The sequence below is a fragment of the Streptopelia decaocto genome (assembly GCF_964273445.1).
Source record: "Streptopelia decaocto genome assembly, chromosome: 13".
In the NCBI taxonomy this organism is placed as follows: domain Eukaryota; kingdom Metazoa; phylum Chordata; class Aves; order Columbiformes; family Columbidae; genus Streptopelia; species Streptopelia decaocto.
The window spans coordinates 7470422-7483538 of NC_138668.1; the positions used below are offsets into that span (position 1 = coordinate 7470422).

Here is a 13117-nt window from a genome sequence, read left to right on the forward strand (position 1 = left end):
CTGAAAGGAGCTTGGAGCCAGGGGGGGTCGGGCTCTGCTCCCAAGTAGCAAGTGATAGGACAAGAGGCCTCAAGTTGCACCAGGGGAGGTTTAGATTGGATATTAGCAAAAAAAAATTCTTCCAGGAAAGGGTTGTCAGGCGTTGGAACAGGATGCCCAGGGCAATGGTGGAGTCGCCATCCCTGGAGGCGTTTAGATGAGGTTCTTAGGGTTATGGTTTAGTGCTAGAGTTAGGTTATGGTTGGACTCGATCATCCTGAGGGTCTCTTCCAACCAAAGAATTCTATGATTCTCTGATTGATTGATGAGGAACCAGGGACCCGTGTCCTGGTGCATCCAGCACAGCAGGGCCAGCCGGGCAGGGAGGGGATGGTCCCGCTCCGCTCTGGGGTGGCCTCGCCGGAGCACTGTGTGCAGGGCTGGGGACACAGGATAAAAGGATATAAAGCTACTGGAGAGTGTCTAGAAGAGGCCACAAAGCTGGTGAAGGGTTTGGAGGGGAAGCCAAATGAGGAGCAGCTGAAGTCCCTGGGTTTGTTCAGCCTGGAGGAGACGGAGGGCAGAGCTGATGGGGCTGCAGCTTCCTCAGCAGGGGAGCAGCAGGGGCAGGGCTGAGCTCTTCTGTGACAGTGACAGAACCCAGGGAATGGCAGAAGATGTGCCAGTGGAGGGCCAGTGGGACATGAGGAGAAGGTTCTTCACCCAGAGGTGCTGGACACTGGAACAGGCTCCCCTGGGAGGTGTCACGGCCCCAACCAGACAGTGTTCAAGAAGAGACTGGACAACATCCTCAGGCACACGGTGTGACCTGTGGGGTGTCCTGTGCAGGGACAGGAGCTGGAGCCGATGATGCCGCTCGCCCCCTCAGCTCAGAACATCCTGCGACTCGACGCCCGTCTGACCGCGGCCGCAGCTGCCGGCCCGGCCCCGCCCCCGCTCCCTCTGACAGGCTCTCCCGCCTGCCCATCACCTGCGAACGCCCGCCAGAGGCAGCGTCCCCATCTGCCAATCAGAAGCCCGGCTGGGAGCAGTTGGGCGGGTTCAGCCAGGCTCGAGCGCGTCCCGGGACAGGCGCTAGCGCCCGTGGCGGGACCGGACTACTGAGGGCGCAGGTGACTCTCTCGGAGCCCGAGGTAAAAAAATTCACTCAGTTTGTCGACGGGGGCATGAGGAAGTGATTTGGCTTGGGAGAGCCCTGCTGGGATTCTGCCCTGCGCTCCGCGCTCTGGCATTGTTTTCGCCACCTCTGGGTCCTGTGTTGCGGGGATGCGTAAAGCGTGGCGGACGGATCGCGGTTGAGGTCATTCTGCGCCGGCGCAGCGGCACGGACGGGTCGGGCGGAGGGACACACGGCGCGGCCGAGCTCCGCACCGAGGGAAGAGGGAGGGAAACTCCAGAGACAAAGGGGGGGAGCCAAGTCGGGAACATCCGGGTCATTCGCTGCCGCTTCAATCCGGGACACGCGCGGGTGCTGCGGCCGATCACGGTGAGGCCTGGCCGGGCGAGGGGCCGGGGCGGCGGGGCCTGGCGCGGCGCGCAGGCGGCCCCGGGCCCCGGGACGGGGGGTTGGGGCTGGCGCTCGCCGCCTGTGGCGCGAAGGGACGGGCAGCGCGGGGCACGCGGGCCTGGCGGCTCCCGCGGCGGCCGCACGGCTGGGCCCGCGGCATCGCTGCCCGGCCGAGGGGGGCTCTGCGCCTCCCGCCGCCCCCGGGGGGCTCGGCTGCCCGGGCCGGGCACACCGCGGGGGTCCGGGGACCGCCGGGCCTGCGCGCAGCGGTCCTGGCCCCGACGGTTGCGGACCCGGGGCCGGCGGGGGCCGGGGCGCCCTGTGCGGGCCTCGGACGCGGCCCCTGCGGCCGCTGGGCCGGGCGGGCACCGAGACCCGCGGCCGCGCGGCGCCTTTTGTTCCTCCCGGCGCCGCCAGCCGGTGCCGCCTCGGGAGCGTTTTTGGTGCCGCGGGCTGGAGGAGACTGTGTGTCCCAGCCCGGCGTTGGGTGCGCTGGTTAAACCTCAGCCTCTGGCGCTCCCCACTCCTCTGGAAAGTAAAGTTTGAATCATTTTGAGGCAAATTACTCCAACTCATAATTGCTTCCAGTGTCAGAGTTTAACCTTTAAAGTAAAAATGTGAGGCTAGCAATCTTAACGATTTTTTAAAAAATTGTAATTAATTAATAAGAGCTATTGAATGTTCTTGAGAGTTAAAGATGTTGTTGTATTTAGAGAGTTGTCATGGATCAGAATCGTGGGTGTGATTGCCATTCCTGTGGCACGGGAATACTGCTTTGCAAGACTTGTTTTTATATCTGGAAGCAGGGTCCCTCTTCCCCCCATCAGAGGGTGTAGATGGGTAAGATGATCTGTAACGGAACACAAGATTTGCACCTATGATGAGTGTGTTGGTTTTATTTTGTCCTTTTTTTCCAAAATAGTAGTAACAGCAGTGGAGGTAAGCTACTGAGTAAATTTGGAAGTTTCTATTAATTTTCTAATGAGTTTGTAGCAGTGAAATGGACATTGCTACCTCCTAATGCCAGGGTGTGTCTGGAGAGATTAAAACCAAACAAAATGTAAATACTGGTCTCTTAGGCTTGTTTTTTTTGTTTGTGTGGTTTTGATGGTGGGTATCCTGTTTATGGTTTTGTTTTGTTTTTAAATGTTGACTCTTTCAGGTTGATAGACATGTCTTGCATTTGTGAGGTATTTCAAAAGCTTACAAGAGCAAGACTTAAGGTACAGATATTTGGGCAAACTACTGTTCCGAAGGAGAGAGAGGAAAAAAATACCCAACCAAACCATGCACATAAATTATTGAAGAAGATAAAACTAGTAGTGAGAATATCACATCTTCGGGTTGAATACCCGCTTAGTATCTCATTCCTTCCTGCTACTCCATGATTTCTGAGACCAAAATATATATTGAGATGATCAATCCCTGTTTGTCTTATCTCAAGCTCCAGCCGAACTAAAGTTAAATTATTTTATTGAAGAGCTGCTAGAGAGTATATATTGGCAATTTGTTAATAGATTGATTTGTTTTTGAGGGGATGCTTATACAACAGGATCTTAATTTTTGAAGTGGGTTTTCAGTTGTCTTTTTCTCTAATGTCTACTTGGCAGCAGTTTGTGATGAGGTTTTAGATGCTTGTCTGCCCTTGTCAGGGCAGCTGAAGCCTATGGAGACCACATACCTGAAGCCTGTGGTCTCATACATGCTGAAATGTTGGATGTAGTCCAAGGGTGTCCAACTCATTTTCACCGGGGGCCACATCAGCCTCATGGGTGCCTTCAAAGGGCCGAATGTAATTTTAGAACTGTATAAATGTAGGAGTAATTACAGGAGTAGTAATCCTGATGTAGTCTATCAGTGCTTAACTAAGTCAAATGTCTCAAGATTTGAAGAGGGATTTATAGAACAAAAGAAAATCTTTAATTTGCTAGGGCACAGTATAGCGCATAACCAGTTGAAAAGCAAGCAGGGTACAAGAGCCTGAGAACCTGGTTTTTTTCTGTTGAAAAGTTACTTGATTGGGGGTGTTCTGTAGGACCTGTGTTGTTTATATGCACTCTGAGAAGTTGGCACTTTCCTTGAGGTGTGCCAGGAAATATAACTCACATATTTGAAAGCATCCTATAATATGTTTCTTGACAGAAAAGGTAACTGAGCTATACTAAACTATCTAAGAATATTTGAATGCTTTATAAGCACAAATAATTTTCTGAAATTATTATGGGAAGGTTAGTATTATTACGGTGCACCACCAAGTACTAACAGCACACCTGAAATTCTGCCATATGTTCAGTAGTTCATTTATATCTGTCATGAATGCATGGGCTCACAAAATATTTAGAGTGACTCCCAGTACAATTTGGGTAAGGGAGAGTTTTTTGTTCTGACTGTATGTTTTTGGTGGCTGCACATCTGCGTGTGAACAGACTGAAGTCTGAAGTCGTGTGTAAAGTTTGTGTTGACTAAGTCCAGCAAATCTTCTGATATAACCAAGGTACAGATAAATGTGTTGGGAATATTGGGTTGGATATAGGATTTTTTGTGTGTGCATGTTTACTGAGTGTTAATGGTCCCTTTTAAAATGCTTTATCTGACATGAATTTGAAGTTGAAGTTATGGATTATGGCCAACCATGCAAAATTGACTTGGGGAAAAAAGCTACAAGGAGAGATTTGAAATACTAGCCGTCCTAGGAACTGCATAAAGCTCTTAATCTGGTGTTTTTGAAGACACTTAGATAAGGTGTCTGCACTGCTAAGCCACTGTTGGTATGTAAGTACTTAAATTGGAAGTATGCTGTCTTCTGATCTTTTAAAGGGTACAGCAGATGAACATATCTATGTATCTCACATGGGGCAGGTCAGTGCCTTGTAAATCTTTTCAACGTGAACATCATGCTAAAGGGTGTAGCATGAATGTGTGAGATTTTTAAAACAAGGATCTTTGTGAGCTACGATTCATATGGTTATAGTAGCAGACTGTAATACTCTTACAAATAGTCTACATAGTAATAGAATAGGAATTTTACATAATTCTTAACCAGTGTTTAAATATTTGTTTTAATAGAGCAGTAACACTCCTTTCATTAGTCCTGTGATACTGTTTAGTGGAAGAATTGGAGTTTGTTTTGACCATGTGGCTAATGAAACCCTCAGTCTAGATACAGTTTGGCAATGAAAAATAAACTCACTTTGCTGTTCCGGGAGAATCCTCCCCTGGAATTGAAAGCACCACTCTGTTGGAACCATTGTATCTAGATCTATTCTTGCCTCACCTGCAGTAGTGACCGGCGGTCTACGTGCTGCTTCTGCAGTGTCGGTCACCACGCTTGGCTGTTCTTAAGGCAGTGAAACTGCAGAAAGATCATTTGGTTTATACTGGGTTGAAAACCTGCCATGTGGAATGAGCAGGCCACTGGCTCTTCCTTAGCTCAGTTCTGTATTGCCGTCTGTTCATGCCGCTGTCTAGAAGTTATGTATAGTGTCAGCGCTGCAAAACTGGATGATTTTGTTAAGTTCTATGCTTGTGTTGCTTTCATGTGGAATACTGGCTTTCAGCAGGAATTTACAGTCTAAAAACAACATTTCTCATTCCTGTGTTTGCCAGAAGCAGGAGCAGTGCAGATGTTTACCGAGAGAAGCAAGCCATACCATTTGTGGTGTAGCAAGGAGATACATATGTGTCTATCAGTTGCACAAGTTGAAAAGTCTGAGCGCTTTTGCCGTTACTAATAGCGTTTCTGTTGTCAAGCCGCTATCAAAGTTGTTTCAAAGATGTGGTTCAGCTATAAAACACAAGGTGGGAATAGTATTTTGTAGGTCAAGTCCAGTAACTAAGAGGTTGTTGACAAGGGGAAACTTGATGTTATTCCTCATGTTAACGTCTGCAAGGTGTGCAAAAATGTGTGCCTTGGCTATAGTAGTGGATATCAGAGGCCAAAATATTTCCTGAGTGAGCAGGGCTTATAAACAGATCATATCATGCATTGTTTACACTGTAAGTTCATACTAAAAGCAATTATTTTTGTTTTAGAGGGACTCTGAATATGTCTGGCATAGCTCTTAGCAGACTTGCACAGGAGAGAAAAGCCTGGAGAAAAGATCATCCCTTTGTAAGTATGAGAACTGTCAGATTTCTGTCTCTGCAATTATTTTGGTGGTGTTTACCCTGATGTGGTTTTTTAAAACTATTTTTAAATCAAAAAGCTGCTTAAAGCTATGTAGTGCAAAAAGAAATACCTCCATGTAAAGATAACGTGTCATTAAGTATTGCAAGTGCCTTTTCTGAAATCCTCACCCTTTCGCTTTTTACTTTGTTTCAGGGATTTGTAGCAGTACCTACAAAAAATCCAGATGGCACAATGAATCTAATGAACTGGGAATGTGCTATTCCAGGAAAGAAAGGGGTAAGACTTATTCTCGTCCTAACATCTCATGCTGAAAATTAGCATAAGCTTGCTTGTGCATTACACTGACACCTGAGAGTGAACCTTAGGTGTAGCTGAACAGAAGTACTTGGATCCTGCTGCTACTTCAGAATCCAGGTGGAGTGAGCCAAGAACGATACTGGACAGAACACACCATGAGCCTTTTCAGCTGTTGGCACTGAACACCTTAAGAATAAAAGTTTTCAGACAAGTGTGTAAGAATCCTGCATTGAGCAAACTTGAGATGATCTTCTGCCTCACGCCAGGGATATTTGTGACTTCTGTTCTTAGTAAATGCTGGTTTAACCCCTAAAACTTGAAAATTAATACTACCAAAATTTTGCCTCTGCTGGTTAACTGCCTCATATTGTTTTGTCAACAAAATCGCAAGACTTTTCAGTCCTGGAGAAGTGCTGTAGTACTGGTTTTTAACTTTTTGGATTTAATGGAAAATATTATCAACATGGCATCTCATTGCCTTCCATTCTGTGGAATTTTCTCTTTTTGTATTAGGGTGAGAAGAATAGAACTCCCTTTTTTCACCTGATTTCACTTGTGCTTCTGTGTCCTTTTCTATAAAATAATAAGGGAAGGGAAAAAAGAGACCAGAATTGCTTGTTTTTATCAGCTTGATCTGGTTCTAGGGGATAGGACAAATGCAAACTTTCATGTGGAAAGAATCATTAATGCATGAAACTACTTTGATTTTGTACACTGCCAGTTTGACATTCTGAGCAGCATCTTGTTTCTGCTTTTCAAGCATTTACTTAACATGTAAAGATTATTCTTTAATTCATTGGATGTAGTTGTTTCTTCTGATGTTATACTATTTGTTACGTGGTGGTTTTCATTCTTTTGAGTCTTCAGTGTTTGGTGTTGGATACGGGACTTCTTTTGTTGCTTTGGCTGTTTTACTGCCTCTTGCCAACTTGCTTAAGTCCCCTTAAGATCTCATTTCTTAGGTTCTGAGAAGAAAAAAGTGTGTAGGCGAAACCTGCAGATTCCATACCACTGCCTCAGTTTATGCTGGACATGGCATTGCTGTTACAGTTATAACTTGGCTTAGTACTTTGGTAGTTGTCCACACAGCTCAAGTTAGTACTTAAAGAAGCACCTAGAAATAATTGAGCAGTGTAAGGAAAAACTCATCCTCCTGTGTTCTGCGAGAACAAATTATCCCTCCTAATAGCCAGATATATATCTCATCAAGATGTCACCTTTAAATACTTACGTAAAATCTTCATGAGACTGCTTTAAAGTTTTGAAAGCTGTAATCTAAACTCTACCATAACATTTTATAGACACCATGGGAAGGAGGCTTATTTAAACTACGGATGCTTTTCAAGGATGACTACCCTTCTTCACCCCCAAAATGTAAGTAAAATGACTAAAACCCCAGGTTTATTAGAGCAACGATAAACTAGTCCATGAGGTTCTATGAATTATTATTACTTTCTTACAGATCTTTTTTTTAAAAGGAAAGTTGTTTTTTCCTTTTTTCCCCACCCAGCACTTTGCATTTAAAAAGTTGTGATGAAATAAGTGTTCAGTATAACAAAATTGGGAGAGGAGAGGTACATTAGCGTGCAGGTTTCCTCAAAGTTGGACAAAAACACCACTTGAAGCGGTCACTACTTGACCAGTGCACTTTGGAAACGAATAGCTAGGCATGGTTAGACCAAATCCCTGTGCATGTTCTTACTGTTCAGTTAGTCTTTTAAGCCAAGAAGGCAAGAACTTAGACAAAATAATGATTTAAAAGTTCCATCAACTTTAACCTTTTAATTGACTTGCTCTAAAACATGGAACTGTTCCCTTCCTGATACTATGTACAGCAGATATCTTCAGGTACCTAGTTTCCTTGTGAAGTTTTTGAATATTCCTTATCCCGTCTGAAACTTAACTACTTTAGAAACCTGAAAATATCTATTGTCTTGCCTGGTTTCTTCGTTCTTGAATTGGCTACCATCACAAACCAATGAGAGTGATTACAAGTGGCTCTTGACAGTGGTTAATTTCTCATTTCATTTTAGTGTTTCAGCTGGGTTGTCTTGGCTACTCCTTTTGTTTGTTACCAACTAAATGCATGTAACACAAGGGGAAACATCATTTAACTAAACATGAATACCTTGAGAAATACCAGCTAGCACATCTTGCAAGTGTTGAATGAACTGTCCTGCCTTAAAATGAGTATTATGTGACTAATAATACTTTTTACTAATGCAACTTTTGAGTTCCTACTGAATTTCATTGAGCAGCTCATAAGCAAGACTTACTTGTGAAAGAAAACTGTGCTAACGTAGATATTTCATATATTGTTAAACAAGGGTTCATTACATTAACTCGAGATGGTGGCTGTTGCGTTTAAGTGCTGTAAAGGTTAAAGAAATGCCAGAATACAGATTGAGTGGCAGCAGAGCTGCACAATCCTACTCCTTCAGTCACTCTTACAATTTAAACTTGGTTCCTCTTGTTCAGTGCATCTTGATTATACACAAAGGAAAACTGAAACTGGAAAAAATGCTAGAAACCTAGTCGTCTTTGTGTGGAACTTACTGGATTTTAACGTGAGAAGAGATGATTGAGGGGCAATATCTTTACAGCCTCACATGCTACTATATAAAGGAAAGACAGGATTGGTTTAAAAATGTCTTTCTCACAAAGCTGCTACAAACTATTTTGTCCATTTCTTTCCTAAACCAAAAGATTACTGGTCACAATGATAATGTTACATTTCCTGGATTGATACCAGAGCTGTGATGGAGTTCCTGCTTTAGGTGAAGGCTGAGCCAAGAAGAAAACTGGTATTAATAGCTCCTGAAACCTGTGTGGGGTTTTGTGGGGGTGGTGGGAGTGTCTTTGGCCAGGTTTGTACTTTGTCTAAACCAACTCTCTGATCTTAATCGTAGTGCTACGTGCAAGTAATTTTATTTTCTTCGTCAGGTAAATTTGAACCACCATTATTCCACCCAAACGTGTATCCTTCAGGCACAGTGTGTCTCTCCATCTTAGAGGAGGATAAGGACTGGAGGCCAGCAATCACAATTAAACAGGTCATTAATTGTACTTAAACATATTTTTAGCCCTTTTATTTGCTTTGCTTGCTTATCTGATGTGTATGTAAGATGTTCACTCTGTGTTTCAGCAGTTGGTGTCTAAGGCTTTTTTAACTGAATGTCTCTTGGTAATATCCATGCCAATGTTACTTCTATTCCTTCTTCCACAGATCTTGTTAGGAATACAAGAACTTCTAAATGAACCAAATATTCAAGACCCAGCTCAAGCAGAGGCTTACACAATTTACTGGTAAGTGTGTATTAGCTTGAAAGCTGTCATATTGTCTACAGCTCTCTGTTACACTGTAACATGCAAATGTTTTAGGAGTGATCAGGGGAAATATTTTAGCTTCATGGCTGTGTCCTGTGGAGATGCCTAGCTCTAGCTTGTGCCAAACTAGAACAAAACAGTAACTTCACGATTCATAAGCTAGTGGAGCTTTTAATAGCATTGCAACAGCAGTAAAGCGTTAAGAGTCCTGGTTCCAGCCCACCAGAGAATCCTTGCCCCTAAAGGCTGAGTGATGAGGCAGTGATTTCATGGACCAGTGACAGAGGAGACTGAGTTGGGTGACAAGTCCCATTCATCAGTACAGGGATAACTTCTAACTTATAGGTGCCTGACTGCTCTAGGAAACATGCAGCATTTTGTGAAAACTGTATCTTCCAAAAGAATAGATTAAGAAGTACAGAAAACTTGTAGCTTTATCAGAATAAAGTTGTGAAGTTTGCATTGGTTAGGAAAGGTGACAATTTGAGAGCTAAGAAGGATTTTTTTTTTTTTTTTTTAATTTTGTTTGTTTGTTTTTATTTTTTTTGGCTTAATCTTCAAGTTTTCCCACCATTGAAAATATTTGGCTGATCTGTAATCTTTAGGGGAGCAAAACACTTTAAACAAATGATTGCTTTTGGCACTGACAGCTACTGAAATAATGACCAAGATGGAAATGTGGAATTACCTTTCTGAACAGCAGAGCAAGTCTCCAGGAGAGTGCCAGTTTTGAAAAATGGCACTTTATGAGACTTCACATGCAAGCTACATAAAAAATATCTGTTATAGGATGGGTGAAACAAACATAGGGATGGGTAGTGCATCTTGGATTTAAATAACATTGCGTGAGGCCTTTAATTTTCAAGTATCTGCTGAAGACTTGATGGGACTGAGTGCATATGGAGGACAATTAGGCAGCCACAGTTGTAGGCAGTGCCTTTGGGAGCCACTAATGATGAGGCAGAATCCCCCTACTTTCTTTTTTAAAGCCACTCTTGAGGGAATATGGGGTAGGAATAATATACTTTTGTACATGTATAAATAGTCTGTGTGGGGTTTTTTTAATCACCTCCCACACGCATGTATGTACAAAAATAGTCTTTGCTGGTCTTGTTTCTGGTTTATTTTAAGTGCTTCTAGAAAAAAACTACCGAGAATAAACCATTACATGTTTTTTGTTACTTCAAATATATATAGTCTCCCATTTATATTCCTCATGTCTTTTGGACATGCATAGTATTTCAGATGGGTTACTAGATTTCTGTGGTCTGGGGGAGTGTTGTCTCTTGCTACTGAGTGAGTGGAAGCAGCAGCTCCGTAGAGCAGCATTGTGTATGCATCTGTAATTTAGCAGCGTTGATAAGTAGTGGGGAAGACACAGTGTTGTTTAAATAGATGTCTTATAGGCAAGTTGTTAAACTTCAAGAATAAACTTTGTGTTCCAATTAGAATACTTGTTCTCATTCTCAGGATGGCTTTGGCGCTGTAACTCCAGCACTCTCACGTGCTGACCTGCTGAGGCAGGTGGTGTCGTGTGTGCGGACTGAACAGCCGGGTTGTGTTCTCGTGTGACAAGGCAATATCACCTTATTTGTTTATGAGAAGAGACTAGAGTATTTTCAGTCTGTTTGCTGGTAATTGTTCATTGGATGTGACCCAAATTGGCTTCATTTCTTCTTCCTCCCAAACCGTCAACTTCTGATGATATAATTTGCTGCCTTTTTTTTTTTTCTTTACTGCAGCAAGCCTTCATAGCTGAAAGTAAGTTAAGTTTACTGCAAAGCTGTCTGCAAAATCTAGTCACTGTAAACTACCTTTGGCACATGAGTAATGGTAACAAAGCTTTGTTTAGCTCCTGACTGACACTTCTGACAGCTAATACAAAATATGGTGTTGAATGTAAATGGATGCTCTACTAAGCTACTACCATCCTTTGTTGGCCCAAGAAAGGAGAACAAAGAACTTGCCCTTCTGTGTGTTGAATCTGAGGCTTCATGACTGGTCATAGCTCCTTGAAGTAGTACTTGCTTGTTAATCAATCTGTAGCAAGTGTACTGGACTCTGGGAACTATAGTGTCTTTTTTTCAAGACATTGAGCTCGCTTTTTTCAGCTGAAGCGTAGGATAAACCTATCACTGAGAGTCAGGGTCTGCAGGGATAAAGGCTGAAACTACCACACCATTATCACTTGCCTGTTTCTGAGAGAGTGCCTCTCCTCTCCTCTCTCCCCAAAGCAGTAAAGATAATACTTCAAAGTTGAATGAAGTCCAACAACTGCTAGTGAACCACTCTCATAACCACTTTGTGCTGTCAGGATACAGGAATTTATTGTTAATGACCTCAAGTCTTAATGTGGGGAGTGGAAAACGTATGTTCAGATGAAAAAGATGGCGTGCATGTAAAGTACAGCTGGCCTTGAGACCTCTTACAGAGACTGGTATGGTATGAAGTCAGACAGAATCATCTGACAACAGATACGTTTGGGAAGTAACTGGTTAAACTGTACCTTACTTCCCTCCACAGGAGATTATCAGAGCAATGGTCCAAAAGAGCCTTTAATATATTGTAGTGTTCAGCAGATTCCTATCCAATGGTTTTGTCTTCAGCAATGACTTAGTTTCATATTGAAGAGAAAGAGAAGAACAATAGGATGTGGCCTCTGGTTTCTCAGACTGTAATTACCCTTTCTCTCTCTTCTATTCAGCCAAAACAGAGTGGAATATGAAAAGAGGGTTCGAGCACAAGCCAAGAAGTTTGCACCATCATAAGCATCTGTCATGCAGAATCTTAAAAAGGAAGGGATTGGTTTGGCAAGAACTTGTTTACAAAACTTTTGCAAAATCTAATGTTGCTGTGTACAATTAATATCCACTTAGGGGAGGGGGTTGTATGTGTGCCATTTTCCATATTCGCCACTTGTATACAGTTCTAAATTTGCTGAATTGCCCCCAGTTTTTTCATACAGGGTCTCTTCCTTCAGTCTTTTGTATTTTTGATTGTTATGTAAAACTTGCTTTTATTTTAATATTGATGTCAGTATTTCAACTGCTGTAAAATTATAAACTTTTATACTTCTATAAATTCACTAGTATCTCTAGTTACTTTGCTATCTGATGCAGGCATGCTTTAAAATGTTAGAACTATATTTAGCCTTTAGCTGGCTGTATGAAAAAAATCATGCCCTCCACCCCCTTCCCTCCCTGAATTTGTTTTTCTATCTTTCAGAAACTAGGTTGTTATTGCTTAAGAGCCTCTGAGATCCAAAGTCAGCCAGCATCCTTATTCTGCATCACTTCCTTTGTGTTTATATGGCGTTCTGTCTGTGTTGCTGTTTAGAGTAAATAAACTGTTTATATAAAGGGCTTTGTTTCACTTATCTTCATTAAAATTATTTTAAAACGCTGCCATTTAAATGGCTCTGAACACAATTCAGTCCAAGTCCTGTTTTTAAGGCCTGTGATGCTGCACTTTTGCTTGCATGTTGCCTTCGTTTGTTTTCCCTGCCCTCCACCCGCAATGTGAACACATCCCTTCTTGGGACCCGAGTGGCAGTTGCAGCAACTCGGCTTTGAATTCTGAGCAGCTACAGAGCAGCTGCTCACGGTGCATAATGGGATCAACATACTGGTGTGACCACACACATAAAATAACCCAGCGTTAGACTCTATGATAGAAGCTGTCAGAGAAAGGCAAGGGGACCTACAGCAACTGCAGATTCTAAGTGGTACCTGTCTTTCAGAAATACTTCTGTGCCTTCTTCCATATGTCAATGTATATAGCTTTTAGGAAAAGGACGTGCTCTATGCAATTAGTTTCCTTCTGTAAAGGAAAGTAGTTAAATTATGTAAATTATTTTA

The 13117-nt window shown here is 42.9% G+C and overlaps 1 protein-coding gene across 2 annotated transcripts; it reads left to right on the top strand.

Moving 5' to 3' along the window:
• The first annotated feature begins 1008 nt into the window (after nucleotides 1–1008).
• Nucleotides 1009–12622, top strand: UBE2I (ubiquitin conjugating enzyme E2 I). 2 transcript variants are annotated; one of them, XM_082064855.1, is made up of 7 exons: nucleotides 1009–1133; nucleotides 5540–5618; nucleotides 5829–5912; nucleotides 7235–7307; nucleotides 8877–8986; nucleotides 9160–9239; nucleotides 11965–12622. In XM_082064855.1, exons 2-7 carry the CDS (start codon nucleotides 5553–5555, stop codon nucleotides 12026–12028), a joined length of 477 nt encoding a protein of 158 aa, XP_081920981.1. In that variant the 5' UTR covers nucleotides 1009–1133; nucleotides 5540–5552; the 3' UTR covers nucleotides 12029–12622. The 2 variants fall into 2 exon arrangements, with proteins under 2 accessions (XP_081920981.1, XP_081920980.1); XM_082064854.1 differs by lacking the exon at nucleotides 1009–1133 and adding an exon at nucleotides 1360–1486.
• Nucleotides 12623–13117: the final 495 nt, after the last annotated feature.

Excerpts from the sequence above, each read along its gene's own strand:
- UBE2I (XM_082064855.1), top strand. The coding sequence starts at position 5,553 with ATGTCTGGCATAGCTCTTAGCAGACTTGCACAGGAGAGAAAAGCCTGG. Across the intron at positions 5,913-7,234 it reads CTATTCCAGGAAAGAAAGGG|ACACCATGGGAAGGAGGCTT; the intron begins GTAAGACTTATT and ends AACATTTTATAG. Across the intron at positions 9,240-11,964 it reads GAGGCTTACACAATTTACTG|CCAAAACAGAGTGGAATATG; the intron begins GTAAGTGTGTAT and ends TCTTCTATTCAG.